The 23,150-nt window shown below is 37.2% G+C and overlaps 1 protein-coding gene across 1 annotated transcript; it reads left to right on the forward strand.

Moving 5' to 3' along the window:
* The first annotated feature begins 5,495 nt into the window (after positions 1-5,495).
* On the forward strand, positions 5,496-8,775 carry ACYB-2 (Cytochrome b561/ferric reductase transmembrane protein family). The gene is made up of 4 exons (XM_020367458.2): positions 5,496-5,699; positions 7,323-7,371; positions 7,477-7,676; positions 8,315-8,775. The coding sequence occupies exons 1-4, from the start codon at positions 5,556-5,558 to the stop codon at positions 8,609-8,611; spliced, it is 690 nt and encodes a 229-aa protein (XP_020223047.1). The 5' UTR covers positions 5,496-5,555; the 3' UTR covers positions 8,612-8,775.
* The last annotated feature ends 14,375 nt before the right edge of the window (positions 8,776-23,150 follow it).

Raw genomic sequence — 23,150 nt, forward strand, 5'->3', positions numbered from 1 at the left:
GTCTGATACAGCTACATTAACATATACCGTTTAGGTGCAATTTACTAATTCTTACCCATATCCCAATAGAGTAAATGGAGCAGTATTAATTATTAAACCATTGATCTAGTTGAACTATAATATTTTACTCGATTCGAATATGAACAATATTAGGAAATAGGAAATACCCGTTCATTTCCACCTCTTCAAAAAAAGTATACATAATTAATTCATCTATAATGTTAAAAATAAATATTAAAATAAAAGGTTAGTTTAGGCTTTATATTTATATATTTCAGTGGAATCTTCCATGAGTATTCACTCTAAAATATGAAGTCATTGTTGAAAGAATATACTTTAATTTAGTGTATGAAATTAGATGTAAAAGTCATTAAGTTGAGATATATAATTTGCTAACATTAAGAGAGGGATAAATTTTCTACATAAAAATAATTTTGGATTAATTAACTTGATAATATAAAAAAAAAAAGATGTGGTTAATTTAAAAGTTTTAAAAATATTTAACATGGGAGGAAAAAAAAAAAATATATATATATATATATATATATATATATATATAATAGAATATTATACTATTGTAAAGACTCAAAACTTTATTTTACTATTTATGGACACATGAATAATATTTTATTTTTACATACACAATAACTGTGGGTAAAACCAAAAATTATTTTATCTACCTATAAATATTCAGTGTAAGTAAAAGTTAAATACTTGTACTTATAATTTTTGTTATAAGTAAAATCTTAAAATTCATTGCTAAATAATAGACAAATAGATCATATGTGAATCAATGTAAAATAGATAATTAATAATTTTTTAGTTTTTAATTATTTAATCAATACAAGTTAATTATTTTTTAATGATAGCTAAATTATGAGTTAGTTTTTTTTCTATTTTTTTATACATGAATATGATAGATAAGAGATGATATTCCATGATTATCAGTCATGAAGTTAATAACATATTATAAATCATCAAATCAAAATAAATTTTAATTACTTGAATAATAATTCATAATTAATTATTTTAATTATAGTGATTGTTATTTTTTTGTTTTAGTATGTTTTTTTACAGATCTAATAAAAATTTAAAACATTTTTTCAAATGTTACGACTTATTTTCTTCTTATAAAACTGCAACATCAATTTACAATACTAAAAAAAAATATTCAAAACCACCTAAATTCATTATATTGATATCCATCTTTTAGGCTATATATTCTCCTTTTCTTTTTGTCGAATTTCGGCTATATAATAAAGTTAAAAATCGTGAATTTTCGATTTTATTTTAACTTTTATGTATGTATATATATATACACACATTTTTTTTTTGTTCAAGTAACTTTTACGAGCACAAAATGTCATTTTTTTTAAAATTCGTATATGATATATAAAAGCCCAAAATTAAGAGGTTAAAACCCTATTTTGGTCCCTTATAATCTTTTTTGTTTCAATTTAGTCCCTAATTAATTTTTAGTCTCAATTTGGTCCCAAATTAATTAATTGGTTTCAATTTAGTCCTAAATTAATTAATTGATTTCAATGTGGGACTTTCCGTCCAAATTGTTTTAACGGTGTTAACTTTTGGCCACGTGGACGCCACGTAGATGCATACGTGGCATCCACGTGGATGAGAATTTTTTTTAAAACACCTGGATCCATAACGACCCGTTCTGAAACCGGAACAGGACTTTCTGGGTGCACTTTTGGTGTGTTAATTTTGCATCCAGAACGGCCCGTTCCAAGTGCAAAATTAACACACCCAAAATGCACCAGAACGGCCCGTCCCAGTTTCAGAACGGGCCATTCCGGTTTTATTTTATTTTTTATATATATAAAATATTAATAATTTTATAAAATATATATTATTAATTATATTTTAATTATGTTATTATATCCAATAAAATAAATATATTAATATTTTTTTTATATTTTATTTTATTATGTTTATCTTATTAATTTTTTATCATTTTATTCCTTTAATCTTAAATAAGTTGCAAAAAATTATAAAGTGATATTCCTTTTATCTTATTAATTATTATATTTTTTAATAAAATTAATTAAAAATATTGGTTTAATTGCATTTTTTATCCCTCAAGTATTACAATTGTGCAGTTTTGTGATCTCCAAGATTTTAATTGCATAATTTTAGTCCTTAAAGAATTGTAATTGCGCGATTTTGGTCCTTCAATTTTTAATTGAACAATTTTAGTCCCTCAAATATCATAATAGTATGATTTTTGTTTCTCCCATTAAAAAATAATAATTCTAATATATATATATATATATATATATATATAATGTTTTAAAATTAAATAATTATTTATCTATTCAAATTAACGTATATTATAATTTTCGATATTATATCAATAATATTATTAATATATTTATAGATAAACTAATAATTTGATAAATATAACTTGTTATATATTAATATACTTTTACAAATATATAAGTATATTAATTAGAAATATATATCTGATCTTATATATTTATATTTTTGTAAAGGTATATTAATATATATTAAGTTATATTTATCAAATTATTAGTTTATTTATAAAAAGGGTAAAAATATTATTGATATTAATTTATCAGTAATATTAAAATACTAATAATATATAAATTTTATTTATTCAGTAATAGTAAATATATATCATTTGATACATTAAAAAAAATAATATACGTTAATTTAAATAAACAAACAATTATATAGTTTTAAAACATTATATATATATATATATTAAAATTTTAAAATTATTAAAATTTTAATGAGAAAGAGTAAAATTCCACAATTATGATATTTGAGAGATTAAAATTGTTCAATTAAAAATTGTGAGACTAAAATTACACAATTATAATCTTTTAAGGACTGAAATTACTCAACTAAAACCTTAGAGATCAAAATTGCATAATTATAATATCAAAAACACAATTAAGTAAAGAATATTTTATTAACAGTTCTGGAACGGCCCGTTTTGAAAGCAGAACGGCCCGTTCTGATTTCAAAACGGCCCATTCTGCTTCACTGGTGGTGTTTTAATTTTGCAACCAGAACGGCCCGTTCCGGTTTCAGAACGAGCCGTTCTGGGTCCAGGTGTTTTCAAAAAAATTCTTATCCACGTGAATGCCACGTATGCATCTACGTGGCGTCCACGTGGCCAAAAGTTAACACCGTTAAAGCAATTTGGACGGAAAGTCCCACATTGAAACCAATTAATTAATTTGAGACCAAATTGAGACCAAAAAATAATGAGGGACTAAATTGAAATAAAAAAGATTATAAGGGACCAAAATAGGGTTTTAACCAAATTAAGATGATATTGGTTCTATGGGTTAAGTATTGCATTATATGAGCATTGGAAAAACTTTGGGCCTTATCATTGGGCCAACAGGAAAAACCTAAAGTTAATGATATATACACCTCCTTTTTTTTAATAAGTACATTTTTTTTATTTTTAAAAAAATTCTAAAATATTTATAATTTTTTTTATTTTTAAAATTTTTAATTTTACATCTTTAACTTTCAATTTATTATTTTTTCTTTTCACACATTTCTTTCCTTCTTTTTTTTAATTTTTACATGTACTATCTTATCTTCTTCTAATTCCTCACCAATTTCAGTTGACAGTTTTAGTTCTCTAAATTCTTATATTACTCTCTTATTTTTTTATCACTTTCACTTTTTCACATGCACCCAAATCATAAAACTGGTAGGCGACAACATTCTAAGTATATGTAGCTTCCTTGACAGTTTCTATCAAATTAAACACACATTTTTTCTTCTAACACTTCCTTTCCTTTCACCTTTCCAAAAACCTTAATATTAAGTTTAGTGTTATAAAAAATACATATTCACTATTTTAGAGTATTATGCGAATAGTGAAATCAGTGAAAAAAATTGAAAGAGGAAGGAAAAAGAATAATGTAAAACTAAAAGAATTAAAATTACCTATTACAATAGATGGGAGTGAAGAAAAATTAAAGAAGTGCATGTAAAATTAAGAAAAAAAGGTATGTAAAAAATAATATTAAATTAAATATTTGGAGTATAAATTTTAAAAAAAAATTAAGAACATTTTAAGAATTCAATTATTATTTTTTAATAAAAGGTGTACTTATAATTAAAAAAAAAGGAGATATATATATCATGATCCAAAGCCTAATTTGTTGGGTTACAAAATTCAATACACCTAAAAGGTTGATTCCATTTCCACTCACCTTTTTTTCCCTCCTCACACCCTTTTTTCATTCACGCCACACGTCATATGAAATAATTAACTCAAGCACGTTTAATTAGATTTTTTATGTGATTATGGATTATTGAGAGCTAAATCATGCATCCTCTTGAAATCGGTCATAATAATCAAATTTTTTTAATAGTTGTAAAAAATAATTTATTGACATATTTATTTTAATGCATTAAATAAAATATAATTAATTATTCTATTCTATTATTACATTTTAAAAAAATAAGAATGGATGATGTGACAATTGTTGTAATTATTTTTAATATAAAATCTAACTATATATAACATATCAATCTTATTATCATTTTATAAAAAAAATTATAGTGAAAAAGTGTTTTATATTTAACTATTTGGACAAAAAAATATTAATTTATTTAATTTTTGTCTCTTGATTATTAAACATATTTTAGTCACTTTGTCAAAATTAAATAAAGCAAATAGGTGGTCCGACTAGGCTAGCTTAGTATAAACTTGTTTATCTCATGGGTTTTATCTCATAAGATTAAAAAACATACATTTAATTCACATTTAAAATTTAGAGTTTAAATTCAATCATTTATCTCATCAGTTTGTTTAAATCAGCTCATTCTACCAGCTTTGTTTTGAAGCATAATATATTTTTAAAAAATAATAAATATCTCTTATTAATTTATTAACATGTATAATTATTAAAATACTTTATTTCATAAATGCACGTGTTATATTTTTTTTTGGTAAATAAATAAATAATAAACATCGCGAAGATGTTAAAGTATTTAATAAATTCTGTGTGGAAATAGAGAAGTCATTAAAATTTATTTATTTATTTTATATTTATAAGAGAGAACGTGGCTAGAGTCGCACATGATGACATGGCTGCTATGGATGTGCAAATGAAATGCTTAATGCTGTTGTTAACTTCGTCAATGCAAAAAGCTGGGAACCAACCTGGTTCCAAACAAACTACAAGTTAAACCAACCACACTGATACCAAAGAAAATGAAATGAAGCCATGAAGGGAGTGGGACCCACTTCTAGCTAATTCCCTGCTTGGTAAAAATCAATTTGAATCCTTATCCGAGGCATGATGATCATGAATCATGAATCATGAATCATGAATCATGAATCATGAATCATGATGAGAAAATATAATTGATTTATTGAAAAGGTAAAAGAGTGGTATGAGATAGAGACACGTGGCAAACATCGAGCGAATAAGGAAAAAGATCTGGATGGGCCTGGGAAGGTCAAATAAAAAGGGGTTGGTCTACGGTTGTTGTTGAACTTCCAGCCACACTCCCTTCCCTTGAGCAGAGAGAAGAAGAAGATGGCTTTGGGTGTATCCGCTCTTCCCTTCACATACGTGGTTCACCTTCTGGGCATCGTTGCCATCATCCTCGTCTTGGTTTGGAACCTATATTTCAGGGGTGGCTTGGCATGGAATTCTTCCAACAAAGCCCTCATCTTCAATGTACGTCCCCCGTTCACCCTCATTCAATTTCTCTTTTCTCTTTTTTTTCTTCTTATTTTTGTTTCTTATATGCATACAAATAACATGTTAGGCTGTTCCACAACTGTAGCTGTAACTTGTAAGCTGCTTTTTCAAATGGCGTTTGTATATTTACTTAATTTTCCTAAATTATTAACCTTATAACTATCTGTTTTAAAATTAAAAAAAAAAAAAAAAAAACTCATCAGAAGCTATGTATTTTGAATCCTTAAAAATTATAAAACTTAGTTACCATTTCTAATATGTGTTTGGTCCTGTTTTTCGATTAGAGTTAGAGTTTTACTTTCATAGTATTCGTAATTTCATAGTATGCATTAAATGAATTTGTATAATATTGAAGTAAAATTACAATTCTCATTGGAGAAGAATACCAATTCCAGATAAGTTTTATCAATTTAAAAATAGCTTGAAACGTAAGATGCAGCTAGTTTAAGGTTTTTTTTGGTTATAATTTCTGTTTGTTTGAGTAATAATCATAAAATTAATGCGATTGAATGTATTCCAACTGTTTTGACTACCTGGTGCATTAAAGATTTTTTTTTTTCTTCTTTAGCTTACAAACATTTGAATGATTTTGATATGATTCATTTATTACAAATTTTATTTACTGTTCCTCAAAAAGGAAAAAAAAAACTATTTACTGAAACATTTCTTAACTGAGTGCATGTACCTCGTGATATATATCTATATGTATAATCCGTACGAGGCTGCTGCAAGTTGTGAATAAATTAAATATGAGATATTGTTTTTATATTTAAAAGTCATTCACATCATTGCAGTACCAGATCTCATTTGTCTTTTGGTAAATTAAATGAAAACAAGTTTTGTTTTTATGGGGAGCCATTTTAATTCTGATGGCTAAATTACCTGCGTTGGTGCCTACTTTTGCTTTTTTTCTTTTAACAAAATTATGGTGAAGGGGATACAGTCTAAGATAGGAAAAGCTCCACATTCAAACTGTATTTAAAAAGGATTGTTCTAGTGATTATAGGTGTTGCAATTGCAAATTGGATTCTAAGTGATTTTTTATCTTCTGCTATTTCGTGGGTTAAGTTCTTCTGCCTTCTAAGGTTCAGAGGAGTTAACTGGAAACTCTGCGTTTCTCTCAAACAACACTAGAAGTTCAGAACGATGCTTTATCAACAAACTTTCAGGATTAAATGGATTTTTTGAGCTTCTGAAGATTAATTAATTAATTTATTTATTTTTTATGTTTTGACTAATTGTTAGCCACGTTCTCTACCTACTACTTATTTTTTAATATAATAATTCATGGGGTCCAGAATTTCTAACCAGTGGTATGAACATGGACCCCACGTGCTTATCTGTTTCGTATTAGAATGAGAAATGAGCTGTCACGTGACACTTCTATGTGCTGCTTGTCTATTTTTTTGTGATAGAGTTTTGAATTTTGCAGTGTCGCATACTCTCACGTCTGTGTGCTATTTGCATCTGTTGTTTCCTTCTGGCCGAGAATAAATATACTTATCAGTACAAGCTGATATATATAGAGTATTTATAGTTGAAATTGTGCTATTACTTTTTTGGGAAGTCCAACATCTTACGTACATTTTCTTTGTACAGATTCATCCAGTTCTTATAATTATTGGCTTAATAGTTTCTGGAGGTGAAGGTAATCAAAATACGTTTACAAGGAACTGCTTTATGAATCAATTCCATTTGATTTTATTGACCCACTAATTATTTCTCTGATTTCTCATATGTAAAAAAATTGCAGCTATTATAAGTTACAAAGCTCTTCCCCTGAAGAAGGAAGTGAAGAAATTGATACATCTTGTTCTCCATGCCATCGCATTAATACTTGGAATAGTGGGAATTTATACTGCCTTCAAGTATCATAATGAAAGTGGGATTGCCAATTTGTACAGCTTGCATTCATGGCTTGGAATTGGGGTTATTGTCCTTTATGGCATTCAGGTAAACCACTGATAAGACTAAACTATCCTATAACTTTAGTATTCCTTGAACACACAAGATATGATTATAGTCTTAAGTTTATAGTCTTTTAAATTTGGTGTAAATTTATTTTTGATTCTTGAAATTTAAAATTGATCTTTTAAGTTTCTATAATTTCTTAAAAATACTTATTTAAGTTTCTCAAAACCACTAAAAACATAAAATTGTGTAACATCAGTTCAGTTTAATATTTTAATAGATTTTGTGCAACAGATTAAGTAAGAGGTGAATTTTGTTGTACAGTTTCATTAACGAGTAACAACGTTTGAGTGGAAGGATTAATTTTTTTTTGGCAAATAAAAAAATTATTAAAATCAATTTTTAATTTGAGTGACCAAAATCAATTTTATCGCATATTTGAAGGGCTAAAAGAGTAAAAGTATATTCAAGTCCTTAAGCTTATAATTTCAGTCTGTCACTGACTCTGCTGTTTACTGCCAATACCTTACTTAAGCATTGCTTTCTCAACCCTCTCTTAAATATGACAAGTTGGGCTTATTACAGTTTGAGCACTAGGCATAAATTCTATGGTGCAAGCTCTGGATTGAAAATCTGGATGAAACTCAATTATCTACTAACATTGTGTTGGTTACTTGCAGTGGATATATGGGTTTGTAATATTTTTCTTCCCTGGTGGGACACCAGACATTAGACGCTACTCACTTCCTTGGCATGTGCTATTTGGGCTGTTTGTATATGTCTTGGCTGTAGGCACTGCTGCTCTTGGGTTTCTGGAGAAGCTCACATTCCTGGAGAACTCAGGATTGGCAAAATATGGTTCTGAGGCTTTGCTTGTCAACTTCACTGCTGTCATCACAGTCCTATTTGGTGCCTTTGTTGTGTTATCTGCTGTATCTGATGCCCCCCCTGCAGCAGATGACTATGAAGCCATATAGACTTCTATTTGTACCATATTTTTATTTTTATTGAATAATCTCATGTCTGCTATTAGTTTGTATTGGGAGTCCGAAGAAGGAAATAACTTGATGTTTGTATTCTTGGACACAAAGCTTGTAATTAACACGTAAAATCCTAAATTGTGAAATTAGTTATTGGTTTACATCAGTAATTTTAACTGTTATCTTTTCCTTGTATCAGCAGTTGAGATTAGCTCATAATTTGCAGCCATTGATTGAAAATTCAGTCTATTTGTACTTTTAATCGTTTACGTTCACTTTTTTCTCGTTTAGATAGAACGTTGAAATTTTTAAGTAGTGAACAAATGTATACATCATGTACTTTCATTTTTTTTATTTTATGATGTTACATTCTAGGTGTTATCGAGAGTGTTGAGTGGTAACCTGTATAAAAGGAGACGAGACAGAACAAAGAGTGACTTCTGGATTTTTTTGGAATTTGTCGTTACCAATTGAAGGAACCAACACAGGGGGACTATTCTTACCATCAATTTTGTTTTCACATTTTGTATTGTCTTTGATTGATCGACTTGACCCAAACCTTTTCTTTTTGACGTGAATATATCACTCACTAGTCATAGTTTTCGTGGGTTAGCTCCCGTGTTATTATCCCCTTAATCGTGATTTCGGATTTCGCAACACCCTTGCAATCCACGTTATATCTATTCATTTAATTTTTGTAAGGTAAGGGTAGTAAAGAAAATACATTGTTTTAATTCTTATCCAATCCGAAAGTGAAATTACTTGACATGATGCTTTCTAACACTTTTTTCGAGGGGTTGAAAGGAGGGGCGAAAATTTGAATACATTAGTTTCACAACATTGAATGGTTACATCAAGCGAATACACACTGTTTTCAGCTGAGCTTGATCCTAGTTCATATAATCAGTTACCTTGTATTGTTAATTATTTAGTTTGCAATTATTGATTCAAGTTTAATGTTGGAATGGAAAATGTTAAGTATAATAAATCTTTGGAAGAAACTGTTGTATGTATTTCTTCGTATATAGAATGTGTTACATCATTGAGCATATATAAATATGAAAATAACAAACTCTAACAGAAAGATAAGAATCACTGCTCCTAAGATCAAGCCACAACCAACTACTTGATAAGATAAAATAAAAACAGAAAAGGAATAAGAATGATCTGTTGTCTTTTATTACTCCCCCTCAAGTTGGGGAGTGAGCATTGTAAACTCCCAACTTGGACAGAAGATGATGAAACTGTTTGGTCCCTAGAGCTTTTGTAAATATATCAGCTTGTTGTTGTCCGCTACGTATGTAGCTTGTAGCAATATTGCCTGATTGTAGATGTTGCCGAATGAAATGACAATCCACTTCAATATGTTTTGTCCGCTCATGAAAAACTGGATTGGCAGCTATATAGAGTGCTGCTTGATTGTCACAGAAAAGTGGTGTTGGCATATCACATGAAACTTGTAATGTGGTTAACAGATTACGCAGCCAAATTATTTCACTCGTGGCATGAGCTATGGCACGATATTCAGCTTCACTAGATGATCGTGATACTGTTGTTTGCTTCTTCGTTTTCCAAGATATGGGAGCCGATCCTAACTTCATCAGATATCCCGTAACAGAACGTCTGGTTGTGGGACATGCTGCCCAATCTGAATCACAAAAACCTTGTAAACGCAAGTCATTATTTTTGGGTAAGAATAACCCTTGACCTGGAGATCCCTTTAAATAACGTAACACACGTATGGCTGCATCCCAGTGGTCTTGTCGTGGACTCTGCATGAACTGGCTCAATATGTGGACCGCATAAGTTATGTCTGGTCTCGTAATAGTTAAGTAAATCAAACGTCCAACTAATCTCCTATATTGTGGAGCATTAGCATATAATTCTCCTGTATCAATTGACAGTTTATGATTTTGTTCCATAGGAAAACCAAATGGTTTGCAATCTAGCATTTTGCACTCCTTTAGAACATCAAGAGTATATTTTCTTTGACAAACAAAAATACCTTCCGAACCACGTGCCAATTCAAGACCAAGAAAATACTTGAGAGCTCCGAGATCTTTCATATGAAAGCACCTATTTAGGTATGACTTGAAACTACAACATGCTTTGTTATCATTTCCAGCTATCACAAGATCATCCACATATATTAGCACAGCCAAAAAAATGTGTTCAGCTGAGTATGTGAATAAACTATGATCAGAGGAACTCTGAACAAAGCCATATTTAATTAGTGCTTGAGATAGCTTTGCATGCCAGTTTCTTGATGCTTGTCGTAAACCATACAATGACTTGCGTAGTCGGCATACAAGATTTGATTTTGGCACCTTGTATCCAGGGGGGATTGCCATGTATACCTCCTCATCGAGATCTCCATGAAGGAAGGCATTAGTCACGTCCATTTGGTGCAAATCCCACCCCTTTGCTGCCGCAATTGATAAGAGGCATCGTATCGTCGTCATCTTGGCCACAGGTGCGAACGTTTCTGTGAAATCTTCCCCTTCCACTTGTGTATAGCCCCTCGCCACTAGGCGTGCTTTATACTTATCTATCTCTCCATTGGGTTTATATTTTATCTTATAAACCCACTTGCAACCAATCAATTTCTTGTCAGAAGGTAGCGTTTCAAGTGTCCAAGTATGATTGTCCTTCAAAGCTGTAATTTCAAACTTCATTGCTTCTCTCCAATGTGCATGTTGAACTGCCTCTGAATAGCTTTTAGGCTCATCATTGGTAATGATTGCCGCAAGGAATGCCTTGTGGTTAGAAGAAAATTGATCATTATTAATATAGTGTGAAATTGGATAGAACTTACCAGGAGAGGATAATGTCTTTGGTGTCATGCATGAGGGGTTAGCTGTTGCCACATTGCAATAGTAATCCTTCAAATACAATGGTGACCGTCTCGTTCTCTTGTCATTTGAAGCTCTAATTTCAGCATTTGACTCCCCCTGGCTACTAACTCCAATTTCTTCAAGAACTCCTTCATTTTCTATTTCTGAGTTATTGTCTTCCTGTGCGATTTTGCCTTCAAAGGGATCATGGGATATCTCATTGTGATATGTAGTCTCTATTTCTGGAACTTGCACCGTGTCCAGAAGAGCGTTTGTGGGACTTTCATTCCCTGCACTGTATGGGAATACAGTTTCATAAAATATCACATCTCTTGAAACCATGAACTGCTGTTTTTGTAGATTGTATATTCTCCATCCCTTCTGGCCTTGAGGGTACCCAATGAAGATACAACGATCAGCTTGGGCTTCAAACTTATCAGTTTTCTTAGTGAGTGTTTTGGCATAGCAGAGGCATCCAAAAACTCTGATGTGAGCATAAGAAGGTTGTTTGCCATATAACATTTCATAGGGTGTCAGACCTTGATTAGCCACTGTCGGAGTTCTATTGATAAGGTGTATTGCTGTTAGCACACATTCTCCCCAGAATGTCAAAGGCAAATTTGCTTGAAATCTTAGTGCTCGTGCCACATTGAGTATGTGTCTGTGTTTGCGTTCTACCCTGCCATTCTGTTGCGGTGAGCTCACACATGAAGTCTGATGCAATATACCTACTTCTTGAAAGAAAGAATGAATTTTAGAATTAACGAATTCTGTTCCATTGTCACTTCTCACAACCTTTACTTTAGTGTCAAATTGAGTTTGCACCATTCTGCAGTAGTTGATAATTGCATTGGTTGTCTCTGTCTTATCCTTTAATAGATAAATCCATACAGCTCTAGTAAAATCATCAACAATGGTCAAGAAATAGTGTGACCCATTATGTGATGCAGTATGATACTTCCCCCATAGATCACAATGGATTAAGTCAAAAACTTTACTTGCTTTATTAGAATTCAAGGAAAAGGGAAGTCTACATTGTTTGGAGCGATGGCATATATCGCAGCACTCCATCTTATTATTTGCATTAAAGGAAAAACTAATTATAGTGGACAATTTAGATAAAACTTGATCTTGTAACGACCCGCCACGGTCTCTACACTTAGTGGAATCGCACTACAACAAGTTAACTAAGAGAATATTAAACTGGATAACACATACATACAGGCATAAATATAAAGATCGAAATAATTAAGTTTCTGTATATAAAATATAGCACCATATATGTACAGTCATCCCAAAATATTCCTTAGTGCCGGTCAAGCACTGACAAAAAAAATGTTACCCAGAATGGTAGATCAAAACACGAGACTCAGCTCCTCGTCTCACAACGATCATCTCTACTCCCAAGCTATCCCTGACCTGCTCCCATACCAAGTATGATCATCGCAGTTCCACCACATGGAAAACAGAAGGGTAAGCTAGAATTCAAAGATCAATAATACAAGTACAGAATAAAAATTCTATACTACACATGCATCCCAAATCCTGTCCCTAAGGAACCTTTCATCTCAATCAATCATTCATTCACCAAACATGAAGTCAAACACCACACTTCATCATATTAATAATCATGCAATGAATGCAACTCATGACAGATAGGCATACATATCAATCATCTAATGCGTCGTCACGCATACACCTAGGAGATCTCCATAACAATAGAGCTGTATAAGTGACATTCCATCCTACCGAAACCACCCCAACCGTTTTCACGCCCAAAGCGCCCGCTCGGTCACAGCTAAACAGGATATAATCCTCCCTCGGATTTACTCGGATGATGTCACTTACACACTTGGAAGTCCAGATCCACCGTCAGGTATAGCACAGCTGGGTACGGGCTTACCACGACCTTGACATGCATTAACCAAGTCAATTGTGGAGTTCGCCCACCGACTATCCGCAAGGATCCATGCACCTTCCCGAGTACTTGGTTAAGGGAATAACTCTCGACCTCATACCCCGCTCCAACACTAGCTAAGGACTTAGAGGAGACTCACCCAACCCAGTGGCCTATCTGAGCACCACTCTCCCAAATCCAGTGGCCTCCCAGAGCACCACTCTCATATATTAGTGGCCTATCCAAGCACCACTCTCAAGAGACTCTATGTGAGCTCTTCCAGTTCAAAATATTTTTCCTCTCCTCAAGTCTTAGGCTAGACTCATGCCATAGGCATCACATGCAATCATGCATCATACATCATAATGGTCTGCCCACCATCATGATCAACAACCATACACATGTCATAAGACATCACATGCAATAATGCATCATACATCATAAATGGTCTACCTACCATTATGATCAATACATACCATATGAACGTATCATATTCAAACATTCATATATATCATCACAAAGCATACATATGAATCACACCTCACCATACATCATATATCATACATACATGATCTAAAACTTCAACTTTAAACATGCATAAGCATCAATTCATTCATAAATATATTCAAGCACAGTGCCGTCAACTCGCGCCTGGCCTAACACCAACCCAAGAGCTCTAAGCTCTTCCACGCCTGATACGCTCAACCTGCGCCCGGCCTAAAACTATTCAAAGAGTTCAAAATTCTCATCCAAACTAACAAATTCAGCCACATGCAAACAATCTAGCTTCCCTTACCTGAAGATTGGCTCAGATAGCCAAAGACTGAATCAAAAGTATAATTTCCCCTCGAGGCTCAACTCGAAACTTCAGTCCTCCCAAAACAAGCTTTCTAATCTGAAATTCAAGAAAAGACAGAAGGAGTTATTGATCTAGAGGAGAAAAGGAGTTAAACAGAGAAATTTGGGAGAGAAAGGAGCTCACTGACCCAGAGACCTTCTCTCTAAAACTTCTCTCTAGAACCATAACTCCTCACGGCCCCCCCTTCACCCCTATTTATAGGCAATCCGGAGTGGCCAGAACGGCCCGTACCGATACTGGAACGGCCCGTTCTGAACTCCCAGATCACGCACAAAATCCACGCCCAGAACGGCCCGTTCTGAAAACAGAACGGCCCGTTCCGGGACTCATCCAGAACGGCCCGTTCTCCCTCAGGAACAGCCCGTTCTCCCTCCGGAACGGCCCATTCTCCCTCAGGAACAGCCCGTTCTCCCTCCGGAACGGCCCATTCTCCCTCAGGAACAGCCCGTTCTCCTTCCTAGAACGGCCCGTTCTCCTTGCCGGAACGGCCCGTTCTCAACTACAATATGTAGTTCAATTCAGTAGTGTGGAACGGCCCGTTCCAGTTTGGGAACGGCCCGTTCTGGGCTACTGAATCAGCCTCTTTTTTTTTTTTTTTTTTTTTTTTACAATGTTACAATACTCCCCAACAAATAAGAATTTTCGTCCCCGAAAATAGGCTTACCTGAAAAGAGGAATGGATACTGTTCCTTGAACCGACTCTCTTCTTCCCAGGTTGCCTCACTAGTAGCTGCATCCCAAAGAATCTTCACTAAGCTAATAGACTTGCCTCGAAGCTCTTTCAACTTGTGATCAATTACAGCTACCGGTCTCTTCTCGTAAGTCAAGTTTTCTCTAACTTGCACCTCATCCATCTCTATCACGTGACTCGGGTCTCTGATGTACTTCCTCAACTGTGAAACGTGAAACACATCATGCAGGTTGGACAGAATCGGAGGTAACGCCAACTGATAAGCTACTGGACCTACACGACGAAGGATCTGATAAGGACCAATGAACTTCGGTGTGAGTTTCTTGGCCCTTACAGCCCTTCCCACTCCAGTAGTGGGTGTCACCCTGAGAAACACATGCTCTCCCTCCTCAAACTCTAGAGGTCTCCTCCTCTTATCAGCATAAGACTTTTGTCGATTCTGAGTAGCTCTCAACCTCTCCTGAATCTGTCTCACCATCTCAGTAGTCTGAAGAACTAACTCTGGACCAACCACTACTGACTCACCCTCCTGATACCAACATAATGGAGTCCTACACCTCCTGCCATATAGAGCCTCAAAAGGTGCCATGCCAATACTCGCATGATAACTATTATTATAGGTAAACTCTACCAATGGCAACACCTCCTCCCAGCTACCCAGATGGTCCAACACACAAGCTCTCAGAAGATCCTCTAGTGACTGAATTGTCCTTTCCGACTGACCATCTGTCTGTGGATGATAGGCGGAACTCAACCTCAATCTCGTTCCCAACGCCTGATGTAGAGTCTGCCAAAACCTTGAAGTAAACCTTGGATCTCTGTCAGAAATAATACTGGAAGGCACTCCATGCAGCCGTACTATCTCTCGGATATATAACTGTGCAAGCCTCTCCAAGGACCACCTCTTGTTGACAGGAAGAAAATGAGCACACTTTGTCAACCTATCAACAATCACCCAGATAGAGTCACTATTCCTAGTTGTCCTAGGCAATCCAACCACAAAGTCCATAGTGACACTATCCCACTTCCACTCAGGAATCTCCATCAACTGTAAAACCCCTCCGGGCCTCTGATGCTCAATCTTCGCCTTCTGACAAGTCAAACAAGCGGCTACAAACTCTGCTATCTCCTTCTTCATACCAGGCCACCAAAAACTTTTCTTGATGTCTTGATACATCTTAGTCATACCAGGATGTATGCTAAGACGACTCATGTGTCCCTCCTCTAGAACAACTCTCCTCAACTCTGAATCACAAGGCAGACAAATTCGACCTCTGAATCTTAGAATCCCATCAGTACCAAGCTCAAAACCAGCTGCCCTCTCAGTACCAAGTAATCCCAAAGTCCTTAACAACTCTGGATCCTGTAACTGTTTAGTTCCCACCTGCTTCAAGAACTCATTAGTTATGGTGATCATACCACAGCTAATGTGATCCTGAACAACCTCCACCTCTAGTCTCAAATCTCGGAACTGTTCAATCAACTCCAACTCTCTAATCATCAAAGCCGACATGTGAATGGATTTCCTACTCAATGCATCAGCTACCACATTCGCCTTTCCAGGATGATACATCAACTGGAAATCGAAGTCCTTTAGAAATTCCATCCACCTCCTCTGCCTCATATTCAACTCTTTCTGATCAAACAGATATTTCAAACTCTTGTGATCACTGTATACACTGAATCTCGCACCATACAGATAGTGCCTCCACGACTTCAAGGCAAATACCACAGCTGCAAGCTCCAAATCATGAGTAGGATAATTTCTCTCATGGGTCTTCAGTTGCCTCGAAGCATATGCCACTACTCTCCCTCCCTGCATCAACACACAACCTAACCCCTGGTGAGAAGCATCACAGAACACATCAAAATGCTCACCAGTGTTAGGTAACACCAAAACTGGAGAAGTGGTTAACCGTCTCTTTAGTTCCTGAAAACTCTGCTCACAAGCGTCCGTCCAAACAAAAGGTTGATCTTTTCGAGTCAGTTGAGTCAAAGGCATTACTATTCGAGAAAAACCCTCAATGAACCTCCGATAGTAACCCGCCAACCCAAGAAAACTCCTAATCTCTGTAGCAGTCATCGGACGCTCCCACTGAATCACAGCCTCCACCTTGGCTGGATCTACTGCAATCCCCTCTGCCGATATCACATGCCCCAAAAATCTCACCTCGGACAACCAAAACTCACACTTGGACAGTTTGGCATACAACTGTCTCTCTCTTAACACCTCCAAAACCGACCTCAAATGCTCACGGTGATCCTCCAATGATCTAGAATACACCAAAATATCATCAATGAAGACCACCACAAATCTGTCCAAGAACGGTCTAAAGATCCTGTTCATGTAATCCATGAACACTGCTGGAGCATTAGTGACACCAAAAGCACATACTCATAGTGACCATACCTAGTCCTAAAGGCAGTCTTCAGTATGTCACTCTCCTTCACCCTAATCTGGTGATATCCGGATCTCAAATCAATCTTTGAAAACACTGAAGCTCCCCTCAGCTGATCCATCAAATCATCAATCCTTGGAAGGGGATATTTATTCTTTATCGTTAATTTATTCAGCTGCCGATAATCAACACACAAACGGGCCCCACCATCTTTCTTCTTCACTAACAGTACCGGAGCACCCCAAGGAGAAACACTGGGCCTCACCATCTGTTTCTCCAACAAATCCTCAATTTGTGTCTTCAGCTCTACCAACTCAGCTGGAGCCATCCTATAAGGAGCCACTGATACCGGTCCTGCACCTGGTACCAGATCAATGCTAAACTCAACATCACGCCTGGGTGGCAATCCTGGCACATCATCTGGAAACACCTCAGGAAATTCACTGACAATCTCGATCCCAGCGATAGCTCTCTCTGTCTCAATACTCAAAGTTGCAAACAACATGAAGCACTCAGCTCCATCCCTCATCAACTGCTCAGCCTGACCCGCTGATACCAACACCTCATCCTCCAACTGAGGAAACATCAACTCTCTCCGAGCACAATCTATAAGGATGTGATGGGCAGATAACCAATCCATCCCTAAGATTATGTCGATATCCACCATGGGCAACACAATCAGGTTCACTCGGAACCTCCTACCAGACACCTCTATCGGGCATCTCACACACATCTCCGACGTCACCACAGAAACTGAAGCCGGAGTAGACACAAACAAATCAACATGCAAGGAAGATACTGACAAACCCAATCTCTTCACACAATCAACAGAAATAAAAGAATGCGTGGCTCCAGAATCGAATAAAAATAAAACATCCTCACCTGCTGCCTTCCCCTTTCCCTTCACTAAGTCTGATGAAGTAGAAGCCTCTGCACCTGACAATGCAAACACTCTCCCCGCAGCTGTAGGTCTGGGTGGCCTCGGGGCACTCCCAGATGAAGTCGCCGGTGTCTGACAATCTCTAGAGATGTGGCCTGGCCTACCACATCTGAAGCAAACATTCCCCGGAAGGGAACAATCTCTCACCATATGTGCTCCTCCACATCGATAACACCGCATCGACTGTGCTCCGCCCTGAGGAGTAACAGGTCGAGGTCCCCTACTAACAGCTCCTCTCTGAGACTGTACAGGTCTGTCATAAGGTCCCCTCTGCTGGCCTCCCCTCCTGGACCCAGATGATCCCTCCTGAACTCTAGCAGCCTTACCGCTGCTACCACCACTCTCCAAACTCTCAACAGTCTTTGCCTTCTCAACCAAGGCAGGAAACTCTACTATGGACATGGGGACTATAACCCTCTTCAGCTCGTGCCTCAATCCCTCCGCAAACTTTCTACATCTCCAAGCCTCAGATATGGCCTGAGAGTAGAAACGAGCTAGATGCTCAAACCTCATAGCATACTCAGAAACAGACAAGCTCCCCTGATGTAATCTCATGAACTCTGCCTCCTTAGCGTATCTAACGCTATCCGGGAAATATTTCTCCAAAAAGACCCTCCTGAAGCAATCCCAGTCAACAGGCACACCCCTGCTCTCTAACATCTGCCTGGTGCCTCTCCACCAGTACTCAGCCTCGCCCCCCAGCATGTAAACTGCATAAGCCAACTTTCTCTCATCAGAAGATCCTAAAACACTAAAAATCTTCTCCATATCCCTCAACCACTGATCCGCCACATCAGGATCTGAATCCCCTCTGAACTGAGGAGGCTGACATCCCCTGAACTCTGCTAAATCTCTCCCCTCCTGAGAGACCACCGGTCTAGCTGCATCAGCCGCAGCTCTAGCTGCCTCAGCCGCAGCTCTAGCTGCCTCAGCCGCAGCTCTACCTGCCTCCATATGAGCAAAGTGAGCACTCTACTGCTGCATCGCCATGGCTATCATCTCCATGGCCCTAGCAATCTGGTCATACTGGGGTCTCACCATACTACAAGAATTCAAACATCCTATTAGTAACATAATACCCCCACAATTCACCAAAGGCTAACACATATCAGAGATATGACACAACAGAAACCTAGAAGGATCACTCCCCACATAGTATCCTAAAAGACTCGACCGGCTCTGATACCATAAAAGTGTAACGACCCGCCACGGTCTCTACACTTAGTGGAATCGCACTACAACAAGTTAACTAAGAGAATATTAAACTGGATAACACATACATACAGGCATAAATATAAAGATCGAAATAATTAAGTTTCTGTATATAAAATATAGCACCATATATGTACAGTCATCCCAAAATATTCCTTAGTGCCGGTCAAGCACTGACAAAAAAAATGTTACCCAGAATGGTAACTCAAAACACGAGACTCAGCTCCTCGTCTCACAACGATCATCTCTACTCCCAAGCTATCCCTGACTTGCTCCCATACCAAGTATGATCATCGCAGTTCCACCACATGGAAAACAGAAGGGTAAGCTAGAATTCAAAGATCAATAATACAAGTACAGAATAAAAATTCTATACTACACATGCATCCCAAATCCTGTCCCTAAGGAACCTTTCATCTCAATCAATCATTCATTCACCAAACATGAAGTCAAACACCACACTTCATCATATTAATAATCATGCAATGAATGCAACTCATGACAGATAGGCATACATATCAATCATCTAATGCGTCGTCACGCATACACCTAGGAGATCTCCATAACAATAGAGCTGTATAAGTGACATTCCATCCTACCGAAACCACCCCAACCGTTTTCACGCCCAAAGCGCCCGCTCGGTCACAGCTAAACAGGATATAATCCTCCCTTGGATTTACTCGGATGATGTCACTTACACACTTGGAAGTCCAGATCCACCGTCAGGTATAGCACAGCTGGGTACGGGCTTACCACGACCTTGGCATGCATTAACCAAGTCAATTGTGGAGTTCGCCCACCGACTATCCGCAAGGATCCACGCACCTTCCCGAGTACTTGGTTAAGGGAATAACTCTCGACCTCATACCCCGCTCCAACACTAGCTAAGGACTTAGAGGAGACTCACCCAACCCAGTGGCCTATCTGAGCACCACTCTCCCAAATCCAGTGGCCTCCCAGAGCACCACTCTCATATATTAGTGGCCTATCCAAGCACCACTCTCAAGAGACTCTATGTGAGCTCTTCCAGTTCGAAATATTTTTCCTCTCCTCAAGTCCTAGGCTAGACTCATGCCATAGGCATCACATGCAATCATGCATCATACATCATAATGGTCTGCCCACCATCATGATCAACAACCATACACATGTCATAAGACATCACATGCAATAATGCATCATACATCATAAATGGTCTACCTACCATTATGATCAATACATACCATATGAACGTATCATATTCAAACATTCATATATATCATCACAAAGCATACATATGAATCACACCTCACCATACATCATATATCATACATACATGATCTAAAACTTCAACTTTAAACATGCATAAGCATCAATTCATTCATAAATATATTCAAGCACAGTGCCGTCAACTCGCGCCTGGCCTAACACCAACCCAAGAGCTCTAAGCTCTTCCACGCCTGATACGCTCAACCTGCGCCCGGCCTAAAACTATTCAGAGAGTTCAAAATTCTCATCCAAACTAACAAATTCAGCCACATGCAAACAATCTAGCTTCCCTTACCTGAAGATTGGCTCAGATAGCCAAAGACTGAATCAAAAGTATAATTTCCCCTCGAGGCTCAACTCGAAACTTCAGTCCTCCCAAAACAAGCTTTCTAATCTGAAATTCAAGAAAAGACAGAAGGAGTTATTGATCTAGAGGAGAAAAGGAGTTAAACAGAGAAATTTGGGAGAGAAAGGAGCTCACTGACCCAGAGACCTTCTCTCTAAAACTTCTCTCTAGAACCATAACTCCTCACGGCCCCCCCTTCACCCCTATTTATAGGCAATCCGGAGTGGCCAGAACGGCCCGTACCGATACCGGAACGGCCCGTTCTGAACTCCCAGATCACGCACAAAATCCACGCCCAGAACGGCCCGTTCTGAAAACAGAACGGCCCGTTCCGGGACTCATCCAGAACGGCCCGTTCTCCCTCAGGAACAGCCCGTTCTCCCTCCGGAACGGCCCATTCTCCCTCAGGAACAGCCCGTTCTCCTTCCTAGAACGGCCCGTTCTCCTTGCCGGAACGGCCCGTTCTCAACTACAATATGTAGTTCAATTCAGTAGTGTGGAACGGCCCGTTCCAGTTTGGGAACGGCCCGTTCTGGGCTACTGAATCAGCCTCTTTTTTTTTTTTTTTTTTTTTTTTTTTTTTTTTACAATGTTACAGATCTGAAGGATGGCCCATTCTTGCATGCCAAAGAGCTGTGATGTCTCCAGAACTCGCTGCAAGGGAGTATCCATCTACTTGTTGAGTGAAAATGTAAACCCCATCATGCAATCTACCGAATCCAATCATCCTCTTCCTGGTTTGGTCCTGAATTACACATTCATCAACAGAATAAGTCACAACACAATTTAAGTCATGCGTTAGCTTATGAATAGATATTAAATTATAGCGAAATTCTGGAATAAAAAGAACATCATATAATTTAATATTTTCATTTAGCTTTATTGTCCCCTTTTTGTGTACTAGGACAACATCGCCCGTGGGTACAGTGATGCGAAGGGGTATACTGAAGTCCTGTACTTCATCAAGCTGTGAGTATATTGAGGTCATATGGTGGGAGGCCCCACTGTCCAAGACCCAAACATTATTTATCATTTGATTACCATACATGTAGTCATTCTTGCTACCATGGGAGCCACCGCTATCATGAGAGCCGCTAAGTGCATGCCCATCGGTCCCTTGGTTGTTTTCCCATGCCAAGTTTGCTCCACCTGAGTGCTCAGTGCGTTTAGTTGAATTTCTGGTATTCCTCCGTGGGTTCCAGTTGGCGGGGTAACCCACTATCTCAAAGCATTTCGTCTTGTCATGACCGATCTTTCCACAATGATCACATCTTGGCTTCGGTCCGTCACGATTTTTGTTCCTGTTGAAATTTGAGGAATGAAAAGCTGTTCCAGACTCCATTTTATGGTCCCTGCCTCTTTCCGTTAAGACTCGTGTTTCTTCTCGAAGTACGTGATTGAAAACACGACGCAAGGACGGCAACGGATCTGTATTGAGAATGATCCCCTTTGCATGAGCGAATCGATCGCTGTCTAGTCCTCCAAGAAAGAGATGCACACGATGCTCCTCTTCTCTTTGTGCTAAATTCTTTGCTGCCCCACAGGTACACTCTGGCAATGGTTGAAGTTCGCTCAATTCATCAATGATGCTTTTGAATTTTGTATAGTATTCGGTGACTGTCACATTGGTTTCTTGTTGCATTAGACATAAGTTGCGCCATAATTGATGTATCCGCGGTGCATTGGCTTGGGCAAAACGCTCTTCCAAGTCAAGCCATATTTCTTTTTCCGTCATGGCATGTGATATGCTTCCATGCAAAACCGGATCAGTGGAGTTAATGATCCACGCAACCACCATGGAATCTGCCCTCTCCCAGTGTTGATAGTCTGGTGATGTAGAAGTCGGCTTCTTAATGGACCCGTCAATGAATCCCAACTTCATCTTGGCTCTCAGTGACGTTCTCATAGACCTTGCCCAATTTCGATAATTATCGCCTTTAAGCATTACTGCTACCAGCGGCGTTCCAGGGTTATCGGAAGATCCAAGATAGTAAGGAGATGATGGCGTGATGGCAGCTGCTTCATCCTTGCCCACAAGGTTATTAGTTTTCTTCTCCGGTCCCTTACTTTCCCGCTCTGATGCCATAATAAATCTTTGGAAGAAACTGTT

This window comes from Cajanus cajan, chromosome 7 (genome assembly GCF_000230855.2).
Source record: "Cajanus cajan strain Asha chromosome 7, NIPB_CcT2T_4, whole genome shotgun sequence".
Lineage (NCBI taxonomy): Eukaryota > Viridiplantae > Streptophyta > Magnoliopsida > Fabales > Fabaceae > Cajanus > Cajanus cajan.

What these genes read in the sequence shown, in the direction of transcription:
- ACYB-2 (XM_020367458.2), top strand. Translation starts at nt 5,556, where the DNA reads ATGGCTTTGGGTGTATCCGCTCTTCCCTTCACATACGTGGTTCACCTT. An exon ending in AATAGTTTCTGGAGGTGAAG is followed by an intron (nt 7,372 to 7,476) that starts GTAATCAAAATA and finishes AAAAAATTGCAG; the next exon opens with CTATTATAAGTTACAAAGCT. An exon ending in TTGTCCTTTATGGCATTCAG is followed by an intron (nt 7,677 to 8,314) that starts GTAAACCACTGA and finishes GGTTACTTGCAG; the next exon opens with TGGATATATGGGTTTGTAAT.